This window comes from Capsella rubella, unplaced genomic scaffold (genome assembly GCF_000375325.1).
Source record: "Capsella rubella cultivar Monte Gargano unplaced genomic scaffold, Caprub1_0 scaffold_7, whole genome shotgun sequence".
Lineage (NCBI taxonomy): Eukaryota > Viridiplantae > Streptophyta > Magnoliopsida > Brassicales > Brassicaceae > Capsella > Capsella rubella.
The window spans coordinates 7758668-7780164 of record NW_006238917.1 but is presented as its reverse complement, the minus strand read 5'-3'; the positions used below and the strand labels follow the sequence as shown (position 1 = coordinate 7780164).

At 36.2% G+C, this 21497-nt stretch overlaps 7 protein-coding genes and 1 long non-coding RNA gene across 9 annotated transcripts in view; 4 read left to right on the top strand and 4 right to left on the bottom strand.

Annotated features, from left to right (window-relative positions):
* Positions 1 to 2276, bottom strand: part of LOC111829688 — a 6572-nt gene extending 4296 nt beyond the window's left edge. Inside the window, exons 1-3 of one of the 2 annotated variants that reach the window (XR_002833052.1) lie at positions 2086 to 2276; positions 1795 to 1881; positions 1623 to 1707 (exon numbers count right to left, since the gene is read on the bottom strand). This is a non-coding gene — a long non-coding RNA (uncharacterized LOC111829688). Of the gene's footprint in view, positions 1 to 1622; positions 1882 to 2085 lie in introns of both variants that reach the window. The other variant, XR_002833051.1, reaches the window with a different exon arrangement.
* Positions 2277 to 2897: 621 nt separating this feature from the next.
* LOC17878693 (pentatricopeptide repeat-containing protein At4g20740) lies at positions 2898 to 5706 on the top strand. Its single transcript, XM_023779785.1, has one exon. It carries the CDS (start codon positions 2915 to 2917, stop codon positions 5108 to 5110), a length of 2196 nt encoding a protein of 731 aa, XP_023635553.1. The 5' UTR covers positions 2898 to 2914; the 3' UTR covers positions 5111 to 5706.
* Positions 5707 to 5827: 121 nt separating this feature from the next.
* On the top strand, positions 5828 to 7736 carry LOC17879871 (uncharacterized oxidoreductase C663.09c). Its single transcript, XM_006284078.2, has 6 exons — positions 5828 to 6124; positions 6251 to 6403; positions 6496 to 6589; positions 6721 to 6803; positions 6995 to 7148; positions 7235 to 7736. The coding sequence occupies exons 1-6, from the start codon at positions 5888 to 5890 to the stop codon at positions 7468 to 7470; spliced, it is 957 nt and encodes a 318-aa protein (XP_006284140.1). The 5' UTR covers positions 5828 to 5887; the 3' UTR covers positions 7471 to 7736.
* On the bottom strand, positions 7693 to 10050 carry LOC17878486 (pentatricopeptide repeat-containing protein At4g20770). The gene has a single exon (XM_006285834.2). It carries the CDS (start codon positions 10026 to 10028, stop codon positions 7716 to 7718), a length of 2313 nt encoding a protein of 770 aa, XP_006285896.1. The 5' UTR covers positions 10029 to 10050; the 3' UTR covers positions 7693 to 7715.
* A 3-nt stretch (positions 10051 to 10053) lies between these two features.
* Positions 10054 to 10879, bottom strand: LOC17880560 (calcium-binding protein CML42). Its single transcript, XM_006285210.2, has one exon. The coding sequence runs from the start codon at positions 10744 to 10746 to the stop codon at positions 10177 to 10179; it is 570 nt and encodes a 189-aa protein (XP_006285272.1). The 5' UTR covers positions 10747 to 10879; the 3' UTR covers positions 10054 to 10176.
* A 560-nt stretch (positions 10880 to 11439) lies between these two features.
* LOC17877954 (putative leucine-rich repeat receptor-like serine/threonine-protein kinase At2g24130) lies at positions 11440 to 13084 on the bottom strand. The gene is made up of 2 exons (XM_006285325.1): positions 11821 to 13084; positions 11440 to 11735 (listed from the first exon to the last, which is right to left on the bottom strand). The coding sequence occupies exons 1-2, from the start codon at positions 13082 to 13084 to the stop codon at positions 11440 to 11442; spliced, it is 1560 nt and encodes a 519-aa protein (XP_006285387.1).
* Positions 13085 to 16713: 3629 nt separating this feature from the next.
* Positions 16714 to 18499, top strand: LOC17879748 (berberine bridge enzyme-like 17). Its single transcript, XM_006284968.2, has one exon. It carries the CDS (start codon positions 16744 to 16746, stop codon positions 18325 to 18327), a length of 1584 nt encoding a protein of 527 aa, XP_006285030.1. The 5' UTR covers positions 16714 to 16743; the 3' UTR covers positions 18328 to 18499.
* Positions 18500 to 19666: 1167 nt separating this feature from the next.
* Positions 19667 to 21354, top strand: LOC17877714 (berberine bridge enzyme-like 17). Its single transcript, XM_006285099.2, has one exon. The coding sequence runs from the start codon at positions 19675 to 19677 to the stop codon at positions 21262 to 21264; it is 1590 nt and encodes a 529-aa protein (XP_006285161.1). The 5' UTR covers positions 19667 to 19674; the 3' UTR covers positions 21265 to 21354.
* Positions 21355 to 21497: the final 143 nt, after the last annotated feature.

The window sequence follows — 21497 nt, the reverse complement described above, 5'->3', positions numbered from 1 at the left end:
ACGGAAGCTACAAATCCTATTGAAGCAATAACAAGAGAGATTTATGGAGATACATCTCTCTTGAAAGATAAAAAGGATCCAATCTTCTTCCAACAGAGAGCTATTTTATGTCCAACGAATGAGGACGTTGGCATTATTAATGAATATATGCTAGATCAGCTTGAAGGTAAAACGAATTTTTTAATATTTTTACATATAAGTTATTAGAATATAAACATTATAGTTAGAAAACGTTTTGCTGTTAATTAATAGTTCTCATTGATTGTTTGAAGGTGAGGAAAGAACATACCTAAGCTCAGATTCTATAGACCCTGCTGACAAGAAATCAGAGAACAATCCAGTTTTAACTCCTGATTTCTTGAACAACATGAAGGCATCTGGCTTGCCCAATCATAAAATAAGGTTGAAAGTAGGTTGCCCAGTTATGTGTCTAAAGAATATAGATCCAAGAGGAGGGCTAATGAATGGTACAAGGTTGCAGATTACACAATTAGCTGAGTTTGTTTTGGAAGCTATCATTATCACAGGGGACAAGGTTGGAGATAAAGTTCTTATACCTAGGGTATTGATCACACCTTCCGACACGAAACTACCGTTCAAGATGCGTCGCAGACAACTACCTATAGTTGTTGCTTTTGCAATGACTATTAACAAAAGTCAAGGACAATCTTTGGACTACGTTGGGTTGTATTTGCCAAGACCATGTTTCTCACATGGTCAACTCTATGTAGCTGTTTCAAGGGTGACTTCTAAAAAAGGGCTGAAGGTATTGATTGTTGATAAAGAAGGTAAACCTCAGAAAGAAACAATGAATGTTGTTTTTAAAGAAGTTTTCCAGAATTTATAGGCCAAGCACTTCTCTATTACAATCATGAAGACAGGTAACGACTATAATTCTTACTTGTGGAATTTTTTTTGATTTAAACATATGGGTATGAATTAGTAACAGCACTTAAGTCAAAGCTACTTAAACAAAGTTTGCTTCAAATGCACTACAAGTTTACAGGGAATCACCAGTGGAATAAATGGAGCAGTAAAGGATGGTGAGAAGTTCGGCGATGTTGGAGACGTGGAAGGAGAAAAAAAAGATGGCGAGAAGGATCAGGCTACTGCTACTTAAAAGTGATTTGCAGTGAAACTTTGTTTTCGTTTTTATATTAGTTTTAAGATTTTTATCCAATAAAGTAGTATGGTTTTTTCATGTTTGGTTATAGTTTGTTGCATTGGCAATAAGTTATAACACAAACATTTTTCCATACTACTTGAAGAATATGAATTGTCATAAACTATGAAGAAGATCATTTTCATAAACCTGTTTTAGTTTGTCAAACTATTATCTATTAACAAGATACAGATTAGACTTGGTTTATTAAGTTTAAATTCTCTAAATTGTTAAATTCAATTTTTTACCACAGGGGAAGATGTTCTTTATCTAAATATACAGTGATAACATGATTTACAAAACAAATAAACTTAGCTCACCAAAAGACACACGATAAACAATCTATCCATTATAACATTTACCATTCTATGTCAACAAGTGCAACGAAATCTTACTCAAAACTAGGCATAATTGAAGATTAGTAGAACGTATGAGATTAAGAATGAAATCATATACTAACCGATAGTATGGAGGTTTTTTTTATTAAGCGTAGCCGACGTAGTTCAAAGCAGAGAGTTTTGAAATGATTAATCTTCAAGTTATATCTGCGTTAAAGAATAATGTCAGATTCAGATATAAACTATAAAATCTAATGTTTTATTCAATAAGAAACTTCAATTGATTATATGTACTTATCTAAAATATATCATGATTAGAATTTCACTGTCTTCTATATCGACGAAATCGAAGTCGTTGTGCGTAAACTTTATAAGTCCCATCTGTTCAGAACAAAGATATAGACAACAATTAAAGACATATTGTAACTATACGATGCTGACAAATATCATATTGAATTAAGACAATAACCGAAAGGAAATTAGAATCCAAAAATCAAAGATGAAGCTACTCTAGAACTGAAATCAGAAATAGTTTTCAATCTGTAAAGGAGTACAGATTTAACTACCAATTTCGTTGTTAATTACCTTATGATAAAGAAAGTTCTTCGATTGCCATCCAAGCAGGAATTGTTGTTAAGCAAAAGCTAGATTTCATTCACCTCAAACAAATCGATAGCAGATCCGAATTTGGAGATAGAAGACAACATTTATTTTTCTCTTTTTGTTTTTTGTTTTTTTGGACGGCTGTCTTTTCGTTATTCATTTTCTTTTTTTTTTGATAAAAAAATCCACTATTACGTAGCAGATTCAATTAATTCAAATGGGCTGCGACATCTTAACTCGGCCTTGGCCAAACAAATATAGTTTCTGAGCATAAAAGGAATACAAACCCAGTTTCAATTAATAATCGACCAAAGATGGGTTTAATCCAATATAGAATCAATTGCATAAATATGTACCAAATTATTTGATTGTTAAAATAAACTTATTAATTTTAATAAAATTAGTTATTTATATAACTGAGCAAAATTATATCAATATATTCACATAATCTACTACAAATATAAAATTACACAATTAATTTGGTTTTTAAGAAAAACCCCGCACGTATGTGCGGGTCGGTCACTAGTTATAAACTTAAAAACTAAACCTCCCCCACCTAATTTCAGTAAATTATAAAATAAGCTATATATGTATCAATAATTCAAATACCAATCATAGCATGTAATACCTTTAACCGAACCTAACCGATAATTGTTAAATCAAACCGAATAACCGGTTTCCACCGATACTCCAACCGAACCTGTCTGAACTGAACTTAGAAACGTCGTCGTATTGAGTGCTTGAAGTTGAAGAGTAATTTTGATTTCAGTCACAAGTGAGAAACGGAAACAGAGAAGAAGGACGACCGAAAATGAAATCACCAAAACCTCCGAATCTCTCTGACAAATCTCTTAAACCCAGTTTCTTCTACGGCCACCGTAAGCCGTCTCAGAACCGCCCCATAGTCTACGGTGGCCTCTTCTCCAACCGCCAATCTCTCTCCAGAGACTCACCCCAACCACAATCCAACGCCGTCGCTCATCGAACACCTTTCGATCTCCGCAAATGGGATCCAGAATCCCATCTCCCGTCGGAGAGAGCTTCTTCTTCTCCGCCGTCACATTCCACGGGGATCTCCGCCGCCTCCGAACGTCTATCTCCGATCGCGAGATTCGTGCTCGACGCATTCCGTAAGAATCGTAACCATTGGGGACCCTCCGTGGTCTCGGAGCTAAACAAACTCCGCCGCGTCACGCCCAGTATCGTCGCCGAGGTTTTGAAATTAGGTAACGATGCTGCTGTTGCGGCGAAGTTCTTTCATTGGGCTGGTAAACAGAAAGGGTATAGACACGACTTCGCTTCTTACAATGCTTTTGCGTATTGCCTTAATCGAAACGGGCATTTTCGTGCTGCGGATCAGTTGCCTGAGCTTATGGATTCTCAGGGAAGACCTCCGTCGGAGAAACAATTTGAGATTTTGATTAGAATGCACGCTGATAATAAAAGGGGTTTAAGGGTTTATTACGTTTACGAGAAGATGAAGAAGTTTGGGTTTAAGCCTAGGGTGTTCTTGTATAATAGGATAATGGATGCTTTGGTGAAAAATGGTTACTTTGATTTAGCATTGGCTGTTTATGAGGATTTTAAAGAAGATGGGTTGGTGGAAGAGAGTACTACTTTCATGATCTTGGTTAAAGGGTTGTGTAAAGCAGGTAGAATCGAGGAGATGCTCGAGATTTTGCAGAGAATGAGGGCGAATTTGTGTAAGCCTGATGTTTTTGCGTATACAGCAATGATTAAGACGTTGGTTTCTGAAGGGAACATGGATGCAAGTTTACAAGTTTGGGATGAAATGAAACGAGATGAGATCAAACCGGATGTAATGGCGTATGGAACACTTGTTACGGGTCTGTGTAGAGACGGTAGAGTTGAAAGAGGATATGAATTGTTTATGGAGATGAAGGAAAAGCAGATTTTGATTGATAGGGAGATCTACAGGGTTTTGATTGAAGGTTTTGTTGCAGAAGGGAAGGTCAGATCTGCTTGCAATCTATGGGAGGATCTGGTGGATTCTGGTTACATAGCTGATCTTGGGATATATAATGCAGTTATTAAAGGGTTATGTAGTGTGAACCAGGTTGATAAAGCCTATAAGCTCTTCCAAATTGCAATCGATGAAGAACTAGAACCAGATTTTGAGACACTAAGTCCCATTTTGGTTGCATATGTGGTGATGAATAGACTGATTGATTTTTCCAATTTGCTCGAACGTATTGGAGAGTCAAGATACCCTCTCGCAGATTACATTTCACAATTTTTTAAGTTGTTGTGTGCCGATGAAGAAAAGAGAACGATGGCTTTAGATGTCTTTGATGTTGTAAAGACTAAAGGTCATAGTAGTGTCTTGGTGTACAACATTCTTATGGAAACTCTTTGCAAGATGGGAAATATTCAAAAGTGCTTGTCACTTTTCTATGAAATGAAGGATTTTGGGTTTGAACCAGATTCATCATCTTATAGTATTGCAATTTGCTGTTTCGTTGAGAAAGGGGATGTCCAAGAGGCTTGTTCATGTCATGAAAAAATCATCGCGATGTCTTGTTTTCCTTCCATAGCTGCCTATCTGTCTCTTACTAAAGGACTATGCCAAATTGGAGAAATTGATGCAGTGATGTTATTAGTTCGTGAATGTCTGGGAAACGTTGAAAGTGGTCCTATGGAGTTTAAGTACGCTCTTAGGGTTTGTCATGTATGCAAAGGGAATAAATCTGAGAAGGTTCTGGAGGTACTAGATGAGATGAACCAGGAAGGTGTCTCTATCAATGAAGTTATATACTGTTCGATTATCTTCGGTATGTGTAAACATGGAACAATAAAAGCCGCAAGAGAAGTCTTCACAGAGCTGAAAAAGCGCAAAATTATGACAGAGGCTGATATGGTAGTCTATGATGAATTGTTAGTTGAGCAGACAAAGAAGAAGACAGCTGATTTGGTGCTTTCAGGGATTGCATTTTTTGGTCTGGAGTCAAAACTAAGAGAAAAGGGTTGCAAACTACTTGATGACTAAAGTTTGGGATTGCTAAATCATTCAGCTGCACTGCTGACTAAGAGAACGTGTTTTTGATCAGACAACTGTATATTCCTTCAGTCCTGGACCTCCTGGTAATAAGCTCTTTTGGGCGTTGGTCTAAGTCCGAGTTCAATATCTCATGGGTGTGTTTTGCCGAGAACCCAACCATGCAAGTTTTGGATCCCTTCCCACGGATCAATGAATCCCGGAATTGTTTTTCTTTTGGGGTTAAGTCTCTATCTTTGGATCCAGGGGTGATGCAGTGAAGAGCCTTGCGGGCATTGTGTGGGGAGGTATAGCTCAAAACTTACAAATCAATGGTCTGGACGGAAGCACAGAGAAATATCAAAACGTTGGCTCGAACTCTGTGACCTCATAAGATTAAGGGCAATATCCGTGATCCCTCTTCTATCTCTCCTGCAAGTTCAGAATGATAGTCGATAGATGACATTGCAAGTATTGTTGTTGCAGCTTGAAGTTTTGTTCTATAGTTTCTATATCCTGCTAAGGAAATTTATGCAAATAGTGTAAACCTCATTTTTCACATCATATCATATGGTTTTTACATTTAATAAATTGTCAATTCTCACTTACACCACTGGCTTGTCAAAGATTATTATTTGGATTTCCGAATTTTAGATTTTTTGTTGGTTAAAATTTTTTGAATTTTCAGAATTTGGGAAAAAGTTGGCGTTTTTATTATCCCCATCTTTGTGGACATGGCAGTTAAGTTCCCGTGTCGATGGCTATGAAATGTGGTTGCATTTATGAGAAATGATCCATCCTTTTTATCTTAATCACACATCCGCAAAAAGTATCCAATCAATTTCTTCAATGAACATTCTGGTGAAGAGCGGTGGCGCGTGGATGGTTTCCCCGTCGTTAGCGGCGGCTGCTCTGAGAAGGATGAGCGTGTCTGGTTTTGCCACGTCATCATCATCTTCTTCTCCCAATTGGGAAGGTGGAGTTTCCTTAGTCCAGGGAGCTTCCAGAGGCATCGGCCTCGAATTTGTGAGCCTCTTTCTTAATCCATCTAATTCAAAAGAATATTTGAACTTTTCAGCTGATATCAGAAACTAAGATCCAAATTTGGCGGTTTTAGTTTAGCTTCTTTTTTCTTTTCTCGTTGTTCTTTAGGTACGACAGTTGTTGGAGAACAATGAGAAAGGGTATGTTGTTGCTACTTGCCGAAATCCAAAAGAAGCAACAAATCTCTCTGATTTGAAGAACCGTTTCTCTGAAAGGCTCGTCATCCAAAAGCTTGATGTTACAGATGAAGCTACCATTGAGGTTTATTGTTGTCTCAACACTCAAATATGTCTCTTCTCATTACTCAAAACTATTACATGTTCATGTTTCTGAAAATGTTATCATTTTTTTAGGAATCAGCGGAATCTGTAAAGGAAAGATATGGTTCTCTCAACCTACTTGTAAATGCAGCTGGTATACTTTCCATTCCTGGCGTATTGCAGCCAGGTATGACTAATCTAATGTTAGAGAAGTTAGTTTCAGCTTTGTCTGCAACATGGGATAACAAAAGAAGCCTGTGAAAAAAATATCTCTTCTTAAATCCTCGATTTGAATTTTGCCTTTCGATCTCAGTACAGAAACAACATTGAACAAGGTTGAAAAATCATCATTGATGCTTGCTTATGAGGTTAACGCTGTTGGTCCAATTCTAATGATGAAGGTAAGCACTCCAAATAGTCTATGTTTTTGTAAAGAACACTATCTTTAGATTATTCCCCAGAGTCGGATATTCTTATGCGAAACAGAGTGCATGATGGAGGAAGTTATGCAGTCCTTGTTTTGGTTACTCATGGATATAGTCCCATGGACTCGATACAAGACTAAAAGATGATGTCTTTGGTTGTGTTGCAGCATATGTGGCCTCTACTTAAGGCTGGTGGAGGTACTGGAACCGAGAGGGAAGTTGCTGTTGTAGCCAATTTAAGCGCTCGAGTTGGATCCATCGGAGATAACCGACTTGGTGGTTGGCACTCTTACAGGGCTTCAAAAACCGCACTCAATCAATGTACAATTTTAGAAGATTATCGATTTTTCCTTCTGATATTAACTGAGAAAACCATTAATTTCTGTACGCAATTGTTGCTTTTGCAGTGACGAAGAATGTGTCGGTTGAGTTAGGTAGGAGGAAAGATCCTGTGGTATGCATTCTACTGCATCCAGGCACAGTAGACACTGATCTTTCTCGACCATTTCAGAAGAATGTTCCAGAAGGAAAGCTTTTCACAAGAGAGTACTCTGTTCAGAAGTTATTGCACATCATCAATAATGCAAAGAAACAAGATAACGGAAAGTTCTTTGCTTGGGATGGTCAGGAGATACCTTGGTGATTTGCTTGAATACTATTGTTTTCTTGAAACTGAAGTCGGTTCTTTCAAATTCTACTGAATACTTGACGGGAGTTTTGCTGCTTTCTTGTTTCGTGAGCATTTCCTTGGAGTGATATCGAATAACTTGGAGTGAGTATCCAGAAGCTTAGAGCTTTCTGAGTATATATATAATAATCATTGTGATGGTCTAATCTTCTATATACATTGTGTATTACTGAATAATTTCGTACGCTATTTTTGAAATATCAGTCCAAAGCATTGTCATATGTGATCCAACTATGACCTGGAGTTTTATGAACTCTGTTCTTGTTTATTAATCCTTGAAGAGCTGCAGCGGCATCCCACTGTCTCACAGAACTATATGTGTTGCTTAGCAGCACATATGCTGCCGAATTCTGAGGATCCAGACGCATTAGTTTCTCTGCAACTCGTCTAGCCAACCTCACATCGCCATGGACTCTACATGAACTAAGTAGAATCTCCCATAGAACAGGGCTGCTTTTGTATGGTGTCGCTTCTGCAAGAGTCTCTGCATCTTCAAGCCGACCAGCTCTTCCAAGACAATCAACCGTACAAATGTAATGATCCAGCTCTGGTTCAACTTTATGATCTCTCTGCATTGAACTGAGTATCTCAAGCCCTGTATCTACCAGTCCTGAGTGGCTGCAAGCAGTCAAGACAGAGACAAAGGTTATCCCGTCTGGTTTCTTTCCCGCTGAAATCATTTCCCTGTAGAGATCAACAGCTTCATCACCTCTTCCGTTATGAGCATACCCATGTATCATCTCATTCCAAATAACTGTGTTTTTCCTTGTAACAGTATCGAAGAACAGTCGAGCTGAATCTATTTCACCGCATTTGCAATACATATCAGTAAGAGCGGCTTCAACAAAGGAATCGCTTACATATCCGCTCTTCACTACATGTCCATGAAACTGTCTTCCATTGACCAAACTGCATAACCTTGAACAGCTACCTAGTACAATAGCGTATGAAGTTTCATTTGGAAACAAGACACCAGTCTGCTGCATTCTTTTGAAGAGCATTAGAGCTTTTGTGTCCAGCGTGTTGCGACTAAGACCTGAGATCATCGAGTTCCAACAAGCAATATCCAATTCGGTGTTACAATCATCAAAGACAGATTCAGATATCTCTATTTTCTCACATTCCGAGTAGACTGCAATAAGACCACTAACTATGTGACTGTTCTTAGAAATCTTGGTCCTTATCGCTATCCCATGGATCTGTTTCCCTCCTTCCAGAAATCTCAATCTTGCGCATGAACTTAGTATCACACTCAAAGTGGTTCTGTCAGGTTTGAGGTTCTGAAACTGCATTTGTCTGAAATTGTTTATTGCTTCCTGATAGTGTTCATAGTTGGAATAACCAGAAAGCATAGCATTCCATGCTCTGACACTCGGGTGGGGAATGCTACTGAATATTCTCTTACTGGCTTCAACATCCCCTGAACGAAAGCACGCTCCAAGAACACAAATGTATGTAACTTCGTTTGGTTCAACACCAGAATCTCTCATTCTCTTTAGATACTCGATGGATTTGTCACTTTGGTATTCCTGGCCAAATCCAGCTATCATTATGTTCCAAGAGACAACATTCACATCAGGCATCTCAGCAAAAACCAGCTCTGCACCATGCATGTCTTTATTCTTTGCATATATTTCGAGCAATGAATTGTTCAGATGAAGATCTCCGACGAACCCAAGTCTTAACGCAAGACTATGGACCTGTGTCCCGAGCACATTGCAAAAGATTTCACTTGGGCTATCACATCCTTCCCTTGGAGTAGAGATGCTGAGAATATTAGATAAGCAAACGGAATCCACCTGGATACCTTTCTGGCACATTGATCTGAACATTTCAAATGCCTCCAACACTTTATTTTCCCGAGCTAACCCGCTGATTACCACAGTAAAAGAGACTGCATTAGTCTCCACGAGAAATTCAAAGACTCGAACACCATAATCCATCATTAGCCCACACTTTGCATACATAGACAACAACGCATTCCCAACAAACATATTCTTATCAAGACCAGTTTTAACAGCAGCCCCATGACATTTCATACCAAAAACACCATCCCGAACCTTGCTACACGCACTCAAAACACTAGCTAACGTGAACCTGGAAGGCAAAAACCCATCAGACACCATCCTCTCATAAACAGCCAAAGCCTCTTCATCCAACCCTTTCCTCACCAACACGCTAATCAGATTGTTCCACGACACCACATCTCTCTCAGGCATTCCATCAAACACCTCACACACTTCCTCTAAATCCCCAACTTTACAGCGAAACGTCAAAAAAGCATTCCACGAATAAACATCTCTTAGAGACATTCCGTAGAACACCTTCCGTGCATAATCTCCATCACCACACTCGATATACAAATCCAGTAAACGGTTAGATATATAAGTATCAGTGTTCAATCCAGTCCTAACAATGAACCCATGTATAACTTTCCCGGAAAGCTTACTCCTTTCCTCTCTACAACAACGCAAAAGATTAACAAAGTACCTATTGCCTCCTCCACTACGCATTCTCAAGCTCAGCTCTCAAAGAATATAATAAAAAAGTTTATTTTTGTTTATAATATATGTTTGAATCATTCGTTACATAAACTGAGAAAAATACAAATAATGACTTTAGGAAAGAAAAAAAACGGTTTTTTTTGCTTTTCTGAGAGAATTAAGAAGAAGGGATGACGACGGTTCGCATCATGTTCTTGAACTCAAAAAAGTCAACGCGACCATCTTGATTCCGGTCAACGGAAACGATCATCTTCTCCACTCTCTCCATCTCTCCTCCTTCAGGTAACCCAAGTTTCTTCAGAACAGCCTGAAGCTCCCTAGCGGAGATGAATCCGTCACCGTTCTCGTCAAAGACCTTAAACGCCTCCTGGAGATCCGACTCATCGGCGGCGGCGGAAGAAGGGTCTTCTTCATTGTCGAAATCTGCTTCTCCGCCGAAGAAAGAGTCGTCGAGTGTCTTGTGCAGAGCTGAGAAATCGTCGAAATTGAGACCGGTGTTGCCAGGTTGGATGTACGATTCGACGGTAGATTTGAGATCGGAGAGGTCAGCGTTGAGACCGAGACGCGTTAAAGCTTGGCTTAGCTCTTCGACGGTAATGAAACCGTCGCCGTTTCTGTCGAATAAGTCGAAGATCCGTTGGAGACGAAGTGCGTTTAAGCTTGGGCTACGTAGTCTGAACGATGATGATTGTATTGCAACTTTCTTCTTCTCGTTGTTACTCTCCATTATTGTTTTATCTTCCTTCCTTCTTCGTTTCTTTCGTCTTCGTTTTTTGGTAGAGTGTTAATTATAATCTGAGATTGAGAAATTGTGAGTCTAATTATAGAAATGAGATTTATGTGAAGAGGTCCGTTTTTGCCGGCATTGACTTTGTCTGGCTCGCCATGTACGAACCCATAATTTTCACATTTTATTTGAAAATATTTATTAAAAAAGGTCGCTTTTTTGTGATCTGTCGAATATATTATTCGAAAATGACATTTGTAGTTTTGTATTACTTTTCTTTCATGTTCATATGAATGAATGCTGCAACTTTGTCATGTCATTAAGAAAAATTTTAAAACTGAAACTTCTTTGCAAGTTGATCACTGTCGATGGCTTTTTCAATGGAGACGAGACAAGTCACACGTCACGTCGTATTAGTTGGCAACGTTCCTATTTGCCAACTAGTCAGAGCCGGTCGGGTCGAAATGGGAGCCCATAAAACTATGAAACCTGTTTCAGCTAAAAGTCCATTTACAGAAATATCACTTCTTCAAATTACCAACATAGGAACTTCAGTTTGATCAAGAAGAAGAAAAAAAGAGAACCACAAATATGTCTTAAATCCTTAAAATGCTACCTAACACAAATAGTAAGTCTTAAAACATGTCTGGAAATCAAAAAACAAAGCAAATAAAGCACTTAAATACTTATCTCTCAGTGATGTCTTAAACTAGACTCGTACAAAGAAGCCACCAAGTCATAAATCTGCGTCAAGCTTGGTTGCTTCAGTGGTGGCTTGTCAGTACACATCAGTCCAAGCGTAATGGCTTGCTTCACTTGATCAAATGGTCTCTCCTCAATCGTCATCTTCTCGTCGATCACTCTCTCTAGATTGTCCGGATAATGAACTCTTATATACTCGAGATACCTCCTTTCTGAATCTTCTTGTTCCATATCAGGTCTTAGATTTGTAACCATCTCCAAAAGAAACAATCCAAAGTTGAATACATCTGTAATAACAACACAACAACACACATATAAACTTTTACAACCTTTATAAATTTTAATATTCTCTAAGAAGAAGAAAGCCCTTACTTGTAGATGTGTTATTCCCATCTCCAACCTTGAAATGTGAAATTAAAGGCTCTTGATCATTATCGGATAACAAAACACTGCTTGTAGTGAGATCAAATGTAATCTCAGGCCATAGGTCTGATAGATAAGAAATACCTTCCACAACTCCTAAAACCACTCTTAACCTTCTTCTCCATGATATAGCCGATGAAGAACTTAACCAAGTCTCAACATTTTCTCCTTGAGTCCATTCTGTAACCAAAGCTCTCAAGTTTCTGCTATTACACCAACCCAAAACTCTTACCAAGTTCTTGTGTCTTAACTTATAAACCGCCTCGCATTCCTCTCCGAATTCACGTCTTTTCTCACTTGAAACCTTCTCTTTGTAAACCTCGATCTTTGTCTCTGTCCCGTCTCTTAACGTTCCTTTGTAGATATCCACTCTATTGGTCGTGCTCAGAAGATGCTGATCCGAAAACTCATCCGTCGCAGCTTCAAGCATCGCGTATGTGAACTTGTAGCTTCTCCGCCATGTTCTTGGAAAGTAATCAGGTCTCTTGATGCATAACCATCCGAAGCAAAAACAGAGCAAAATCACCATTATCGGAAACACGATCAACAAGACCAAAATTTTCATCTTGTAACGCTTGACATTGGGAAGAACACCGGACTGTATGAAACTAGAGGCGTTGAACCGTTTGAAGAAGTCAGAATCTGAGATCTTGTTCTCAGAGAAACGGTTATACGAAAGATTCAAATGGGTCAAGTTGGTTAATCCAGAGAGTTCCTGAACCGGAACAAAGCCAGAGAATTGGTTGTAACTCAGATCAAGAGTACGAATCTGAGCACAAGACAGAACATTTGTCGGGAAACAATTCTTGAGGGAGTTGTTCACTAGCTCAATATCGACGACGGTTAAAGGACAGTACTTCCAGAAGAAATCGAAAGAGAGGTAAAGAGCGGCGGTTTTGGGACGACCGTGAATCCTGATTCTAGGGAAAGATTCAACGCAGTTAGGGTTCTTGGACTCGTTGCAGAGATGGCTAGCGACGATGGTGGATCTGAAAATCTCGACAATGTCCATTGGGGAGGATGAAGTGTTGTTGCAGTAACGAAGCATCGGATCACGAAGGCAGTTATTGGCAATCGTAGCATTGAAATCAGAAGGAGGACTAAGATTGGCGAGATCTTCCACTACTGTTGCTGAGAGCACTGAGACGGGAAGAAGAGTTGATGATAATGAAATGAGGAAGGAGACGAAGAAGAAGAAGAGAGAAGACGCCATTGGAGAGAAGAAGTGGGAAAAAGGTTTCGTTTTTTTTGGTTTCGACTTGAAATGATGAGAGAGGGAGGGAGAGAGAAGCAAAGAGGTTGTTTCTGAGTTATTAGCGGTTATTTTGAAACAGAGTGGGAAGAGAGGCTTCCGCGCCCATTTTCTACCTTTTAGTGATCGTGTCATCGTGTGCTACTGTGCTTGGTAGTTGAAATACCATTGGTTTTTTCAAAAATATCAAAAATATGGATTTATCAAATTTTATTTATTTTTGCAAAGCATATCATAAAAAGAATGTTAAATGTTTGTAAAGTTGTATGCAGTTCTATTTGCGTGATACAATATTTTTGTATATTATAAGGTTTTATTATGATTAATTTTCCAAAAATCTTATAATTTGCTTTTCCTAAGCATTCGTAAATTTTTATTATAAAGTTGCCTATAATTAAGGTTTTGGAGTAGATATTCTATTTTTGAACAATTCTTTCATTGTATCTATTTTTGAAAAGTGATATTTCTCAAAATTCTCAAAATTCTTATATATAAACTAGCAGTTGACCCGCGCTGCGCGCGGGAGTTTTATAATTTTTTTGTTAATTTTTTATTCATATTGTGATATTTTATTTATTTTTTAATTGATTTTCAAAAAATATTATAGTTATTTTATCTTGAATTATTATGTTTCAATATTTAAATTTGGATTAAAAGCATTTTCTTATTGATCATGTTATAAACTAATATTTCACTTTCAATTTTATTTTTTCCCTTTAAAATTTTATATATACAATTACATAAAGAGAATTTTTGAGAAATACCCCTTTTGGTGTACCCCTTTTTAAAAATACCCCATTTATCTATCCATTTTCAAAAATATCCCTTTTTAAATATAAAAAATTATAAAGTTTTATATAGTTTATAAGGTACTTCTATATAATAACTACTACTGGGAGATTCGATACAAATATTTTAAAATGTTTTAAATAGTTTTAAATCGTTTTTATAAGTTTTATAAGGCTTTTAAAAGGTTTTTAAAAGGGTTTATACGGTTTTTATAAGGTTTTTATAATTTATTTTTACGCTATTTATGAAAGGTATATAAAGTTTTATACACATATAAAGGTAATTTGTGTATATATTTATAAGCTTACACACATATTCGAATAAATTTCAACATTTTTAGTGGGGTTTTTTGTAAAGTTTGAAAAGGGGATATTTTTAAAAAGAGGTATATGAAAAGGGGTATTTTTGAAATTCTCCCTTTCATAAATGTTGTTTTTATTCTACCATAAATTTAAAATTACTTACATTCTTAAACTCAGTAACACATATAAAATTTTAAACTATGATCAATTTAAAATGAAAGTTGAATTATATTAATACCACTAACTAATAAAAAATGAAAGTATTTCTTATTTAAAATTTCATTTATTTACATAATTTATTTTTTTTATATAAATTTTCTATTAATTAAATAAGTAGCATAAATATGCACTAAATGAATGTTTTAAATTTATTTTAATGTAAAAAAATGTGGCTTAGGTGGATGCTTAGGTGACATCATGAGAAGAGAGAAAAAGCTAACTTTATATATATAGACTACTCGGTTGCTCGCGCTACGCGCGGTAGTTTTATTATGTTGTTGATAAGTAATTGGTTCGTATTTTATTTCTTACTTATTTTTTTTACTATAGCATACTTTATTTTTTTAAAATATTAGATTGTATTTGTATAGAAAACTTGTTGAGTTTTAACTTCATTAGTAGTTGAGAAATTAAACGTGTATAGGTCCATGTAAACGGAAGTGCATTGATATATGAATGTAAACGGAAGTGCATTAGAGAATCATAGAAAAACATGTGTTATTAGGGTTCCTACCAAATATAGATGTAGATGTTAATATTGTGGTCCTTTTTAATATATTGGGCTGAAAGTTAAAAATGATTTGTGGGTTTCAACTGGATTATTGATTTTTTTTTTATTGGTTACATTATCCTTGTATATTGTCATAATTTAATTTTTTGTTTTTTCGTTTTTTTTTTTGATTTGACGTAATTTATATCTCGTTATAATCATTTTTATACTATTATATATTTGTTTCTGATTTTCTGTTTTATATATTTTTCGTATATTCATATGGAAAAAATTTAAAATTTAACATATTAGTATAATTTACTTTATATATAGTTCATTTCATTTAATTATGTTTTTTTTGTTTTAATTTTCAATTTTTATGAAATATTGTTAATTTTTTGTTTTGTTTATTAGTTTACCATATTTGTTGTATTGGAAAAAATTAGTTAAATTCATATTGCAAACTATTAAAGAAATATTATTTTTAGTGTGACCTTTTTTTATGTGTTTTTAAAATGAGAATTCATGTTTTGTGCTAACCTATCTCATTTATGTTTATTAGATAGATTTATATTCTTAAATTTTCTTACATTTTGTTCTATTTCCGTTAAATCTCATTTTAATTTAGGTTTAGATTGTGTAAATATAATTAAGTTTTGTGTCATATTATTTTAAATTTATATATATCTTCATTATAAAACATTCTATTATTTTTTATGTTTAATCAATGATAATTTTATTTTGATAATATATAGTATAAGAAAAGACCTTTCATATTTCTTTTTGAAAAAATTATTTAGATATGTCAAAATCAAATTAAATGATAAAATGATATAATTAATTCTTAAAACTAAATAATAAAATAAAGTAGATGATGATTAGGATGATGATGTGGCTTAAGGAGAAGAGAGAAAAAGTTAACTTTATTTATATAGATTATAATCTTTTTACATTCTAAAATTTATTAAAATGTCAAATTTATAAATGTTCAATCTTAAATATAGGGAAGGATGTATTCAATCTTGTATACCGAGTGATGTTGGGTTATTTTAAAGAAGTTGGTTTGATTTATTGTAAAATCTTTTCAAATCCCACCTAAAACCGTGAAATTCCATATTTTTAACACATAAATCTTCTCAAATCGTTGAGAATCTTTTAACATCAATAAACCCCAAATTCTCAAAACATTTTAACAATAGATTTTAAACTACATTTTGAAATTACTAGTACAATAACATTAAATTTCATAAGATTTTTTAAAATACTTGATTGAGTAACATAAGATTTTATAATTTTAGATTGAATACACTCCCCCCCCCCTTACCGCCCTTCAATAAATTTTGGGTTAATAATTGAGTTATAAAAGTATTAGCAGTTATAATTTTGTATTATTAATATATATATATATATATATATATATTAATTTATATCTAATAATATTTAAAATTCATCCAATTCTTATCAAAACTCTAAATCATTTTCCTTTTTTGGCTAATTTAAAATTTAGATCTATTACATTATATGTGTGATTTATAATTTAATTTCAACATATCTCTGTTTTAACATCTAATCTCAATATATTTAAATCCTTAAAATTTAGTTTCCTATGTTGTATGTTTATTATCATACGTGTTCATATGCTTTAGTAAACCCATCTCCAATAATTAAACCTTTTTTTTTCCAATAATGAAACTTATGATCTTCTTTTTAGAGTTTTGTTTTCTCATTTTTCTTTTCCTTTATAAGTCAAAATCCCAATACATACATAAAACATATTACTTGAACTTTACATATTTTGAGATCTTCAAACAAACGAATCAATGAAAGAAGTCGTTTCTGTTCTGTTACTTGTACTTATTGTTTCGGTTTCGGATGCAAAAGTAACAAAACCAAGTATTGAAAACTTCGTCCAATGCCTTCACAACCGGACCCGTTCAGAGAATCCGATCAACGAAGCCCTCTACACTCACGATAACTCCACATTCGTGTCATCTTACGTGTCCTACACGAAAAACAAAAGGCTCTCAAACCCTAAGGACACAAAACTTATAGCCATTGTTGCTGCCAAACATGAATCTCATGCTCAGGCAACTGTGGTCTGTGCAAAGTCAAACAGTATCCAGATCCGTATACGAAGCGGCGGTCACGACTACGAGGGACTATCTTACATCTCGTCCGTACCGTTTGTTATTCTCGACATGCACGATCTCCGGTCCATCACCATTGACGTGTCCAAAAAGCAAGCTTGGGTTGATGCTGGTGCGACAATGGGAGAGCTCTACACCAAAGTCTCAAAAGCTAGCCAAACGCTAGCGGTTGTGGCAGGAGTTTGCTACACGTTAGGAGCTGGAGGACACATCAGCGGCGGAGGATACGGAAATCTTATGAGAAAATATGGAATCTCCGTTGATAATGTCGTTGACGCTCGAGTAGTTGATGTCAACGGAAAAATCTTGACTGGAGCTACCTTGGGAGATGATCTATTGTGGGCTATTAAAGGCGGTGGTGGAGCAAGCTTCGGTGTTATCCTCTCTTGGAAGATCAACCTCGTCGATGTTCCAAAGACCGTGACAGTTTTTAAGGTTAACAAAACATTGGAGCAAGGAGCCACTGATGTTCTCTACAAATGGCAGCTTGTCTCTAGCAAATTGCCTCAAGAGCTTTTCCCGAGGGCAATGCCTCAACATGTAAATGACGCGACATCAAGCAATAAAACCATCGTGGTTGTGTTCTACGCTCAGTTTTTAGGCTCAGCGAAGGATCTCATGGGGATTATCAACAAGAATTTACCTGAATTAGGGCTAAAACGTGAAGATTGCTACGAGATGAGCTGGCTTAATACAACAACGTTTTGGCAGGATTATCCTGTGGGAACATCGACGAGCGTTCTTTTGGAAAGACCATCAAAGCCAGGAGCATTCTTCAAGAGTAAATCCGATTACGTCAAGAAACCGATCCCAAAAGAAGGAATGGAGAAGATTTGGAAAATAATGTTAAAATCCAACCATATGTTTATGCAATGGAACCCTTACGGTGGAGCGATGGACAAGATCGAGTCGAATGCCACGGCGTTTCCTCACCGAAAAGGAAACTTATTCAAGATTCAGTACTTTGCCTTATGGGAGGACGCAAACGCCACAGACGCTAATCTTGGTCTGATGAAAGAGGTATACAGTGCGATGGAGCCGTACGTGTCAAGCAACCCGAGAGAAGCGTTCTTGAATTACAGAGACGTGGATGTTGGAAGCAATCCGAGTGGTAAGACTAACGTTGAACAAGCTAAAATCTATGGATCTAAATATTTCTTGGGGAATTTGAAGAGATTGATGGAAGTTAAAGCCAAGTATGATCCTGAGAATTTCTTTACATACGAGCAGAGCATTCCTCCTATTCGTGCAATGTAACTCTTTTCAAGTTCTTTTTCCCCCTTGTTTGATAAGTCATATATAGTATGCCATGCATGCATTATAGCTTATGTAATATTTGCATAACATATTTTTCCTTAATCATAGTATGATTATCTGTGTTAAATTTGTGAAAGAATCAGCATAATATAATGTAGATGAATTCGCTTAATTACTAAACATGGATTTATTAAGTGTGTTGTTAACCGACAGATGTCATGAAACCAACCTATCTTACGAATTTTCTAACTATAGTTACTATATGGGTCCAATTTTGTGTATGTGCATGTAACGTAGTGGAAACCAAAAATTACGTACGTGTTCATGAGGTAAAAATAAAGTTGGTAAAACAATAATTCAGATCAATGGTTTTTGCTTGTACTTGTACGTAATATTGTAATATGAATCACTTTCACATACATTTCTTGTTTCTTTGGTCTTATTTATTTTGTTTAAAAGTTTTTCTCTTTCTTGCTGGAAGAAACAAAATCTACATGTAATAATACACTTTCATGACTAATGAGTCTGAGACTGATAAGATACATTATTTATTTGGTAATTATATAAAAATAGAAAAAGGTCATGAAATTAAAACATTATAAATTTGTTGATAAAGAAATATATTTATGTATTCTCTTAAAAATAATTAATCACATTAAAATATTAAAGTTATATACTACATGTTGAGTGAAAAAAAAAATACGACATGTTGAATATACTTTTTTTTTTCTGCTGTTCAACATTTATTTAATAAGTTATTAAACATAAATTATTTATACGGAAAACGAAATTTCTTCCAAAGATTGATGTCGCAATTAAATTTTCTACCGAATAAAAATCACAAAATTAACATTACGTTTCTACCGAGTAAATTAAAATTTGATTGCAAAACTTACTCAAACATCTTTATGACTTTATCGTTAGAGGATTTTACACTAATACAAACGCAAGCCACATTATTCGACAATACTAGTGTAACGCATTCAAAGATGAGAGGACAAGTCATTGTACATATTCTAGAGTTACACTATATTACGCATAAAAATAACCACAATTTTTATACTATTTTTCTTGAATAAATGAACTGAAGTTTCATCTTATTACGTTACGTTTCCGATATGCATTAAAAACATAAGAAAATCTTTCAATGTATTCAACTTTCCGTCATTACTTCAGTTTCCATATATTCATATTCAAAGATGTAAACTCATATGACCAAGAAGTTCAACTTTACATTTTATTTCTTTCCAGATTTCCTATACAAGTCAAATCACTATAAATACATAAAACAAAGGGTAATTACTTCGTTTTTTATCTAGTTTTTGAGATCTTCAAACAAACAAAGAAATGAGAGAAATAGTATCAGTTTTGTTACTAGTTCTTCTTGTTTTGGCTTCATCAGATGCACATGTTACGAAACCAAATGCAGAAAAGTTCCTCCGATGCCTTCGTTATCGCACCAGTCGGGTGAATCCGATCAACGAAGCACTCTACACTCACGATAACTCCACCTTCGTGTCGTCTTACGTGTCCTACGCCAAAAACAAAAGGTTCTCCAACCCTAACGACACAAAGCTAGTCGCCATTGTTGCTGCAAAACATGAATCTCATGTTCAGGCAACCGTGGTCTGTGCAAAGTCTAACAGAATCCAGATCCGTATCCGAAGCGGCGGTCATGACTACGAAGGACTATCTTACATCTCGTCCGTACCGTTTGTTATTCTTGACATGCACGATCTCCGGTCCATCACCATTGACGTGTCAAGAAAGCAAGCTTGGGTTGATGCTGGTGCGACAATGGGAGAGCTCTACACCAAAATAGCGGAAGCTAGCAAAACGCTAGCGTTTCCGGCTGGCGTTTGCCCTACATTAGGAGCGGGAGGACACATCAGCGGCGGAGGATACGGGAATCTTATGAGAAAATACGGAATCTCAGTCGATCATGTCGTTGATGCTCGAGTTGTTGATGCTAACGGCAAAATCTTAACTGGAGCTACCTTGGGAGCTGATCTATTGTGGGCGATTCGAGGCGGTGGTGGAGCTAGCTTTGGCGTTATCGTCTCCTGGAAGATCAACCTCGTCGATGTTCCAAAGACCTTGACGGTTTTTAAGGTTAACAAAACATTGGAGCAAGGAGCCACTGATGTTCTTTACAAGTGGCAGCTTGTCTCCAGCAAATTGCCACAAGAGCTTTTCTTGAGAGCAATGCCTCAACTCGTAATTGGCGCGGTACCTAGCCAGAAATCTGTCGCGGTTAGGTTCTACGCTCAGTTTTTAGGCTCGGCAAGGAGGCTCATGGCGATTATGAACAAGAGTCTCCCTGAGTTGGGGATAAAGCGTGAAGATTGCTACGAAATGAGCTGGATTAATACGACGTTGTTTTGGCAGAACTATCCTGTGGGAACACCGATAAGTGTTCTTTTGGATAGACCATCGAATCCGGCAGGAGCATTGTTCAAGAGTAAATCGGATTATGTCAAGAAACCAATCCCAAAAGAAGTAATGGAGAAGATTTGGAAAATAATGTTGAACTTCAACAACATGTTTATGCAATGGAACCCTTACGGTGGAGTGATGGACAAGATTCCCGCGGATGCCACAGCGTTTCCTCATCGGAAAGGAAACTTGTTCAAGATTCAGTATTTTGCCTTATGGGGAGACGCAAACGCCACAAACGCTAATCTCGGTCTGATGAAAGAGATATACAATTTGATGGAGCCGTATGTGTCAAGCAACCCGAGAGCGGCGTTCTTGAATTACAGAGATATCGATGTCGGAAGCAATCCAAGTGGAGTGACAAATGTTGAAGAAGCTAAGATCTATGGAGAGAAGTACTTCTTGGGGAATTTGAAGAGATTGATGGAAATTAAAGCTAAGTATGATCCTAAGAATTTCTTTAGATACGAACAGAGTATTCCTCCTGTTCGTGTAATGTAACTCATATGAGCACTTAACCAATAAAAATTAAAAAGTTATGTCAGCATGGATGCATTATAGCTCATATAATTTGCATAGCATATTTGTCCTTATAGTAGGATTGTCTCTGTTTTGTGATAGTATTATTCAATGATCAATAAAGAATTTGGACTGTGTACGCTCCATTTGATATCTTCACGTTTATACTTTATAGTTTATATACCAACCTGAAGATCCGAGGATGTGGTAGTAGC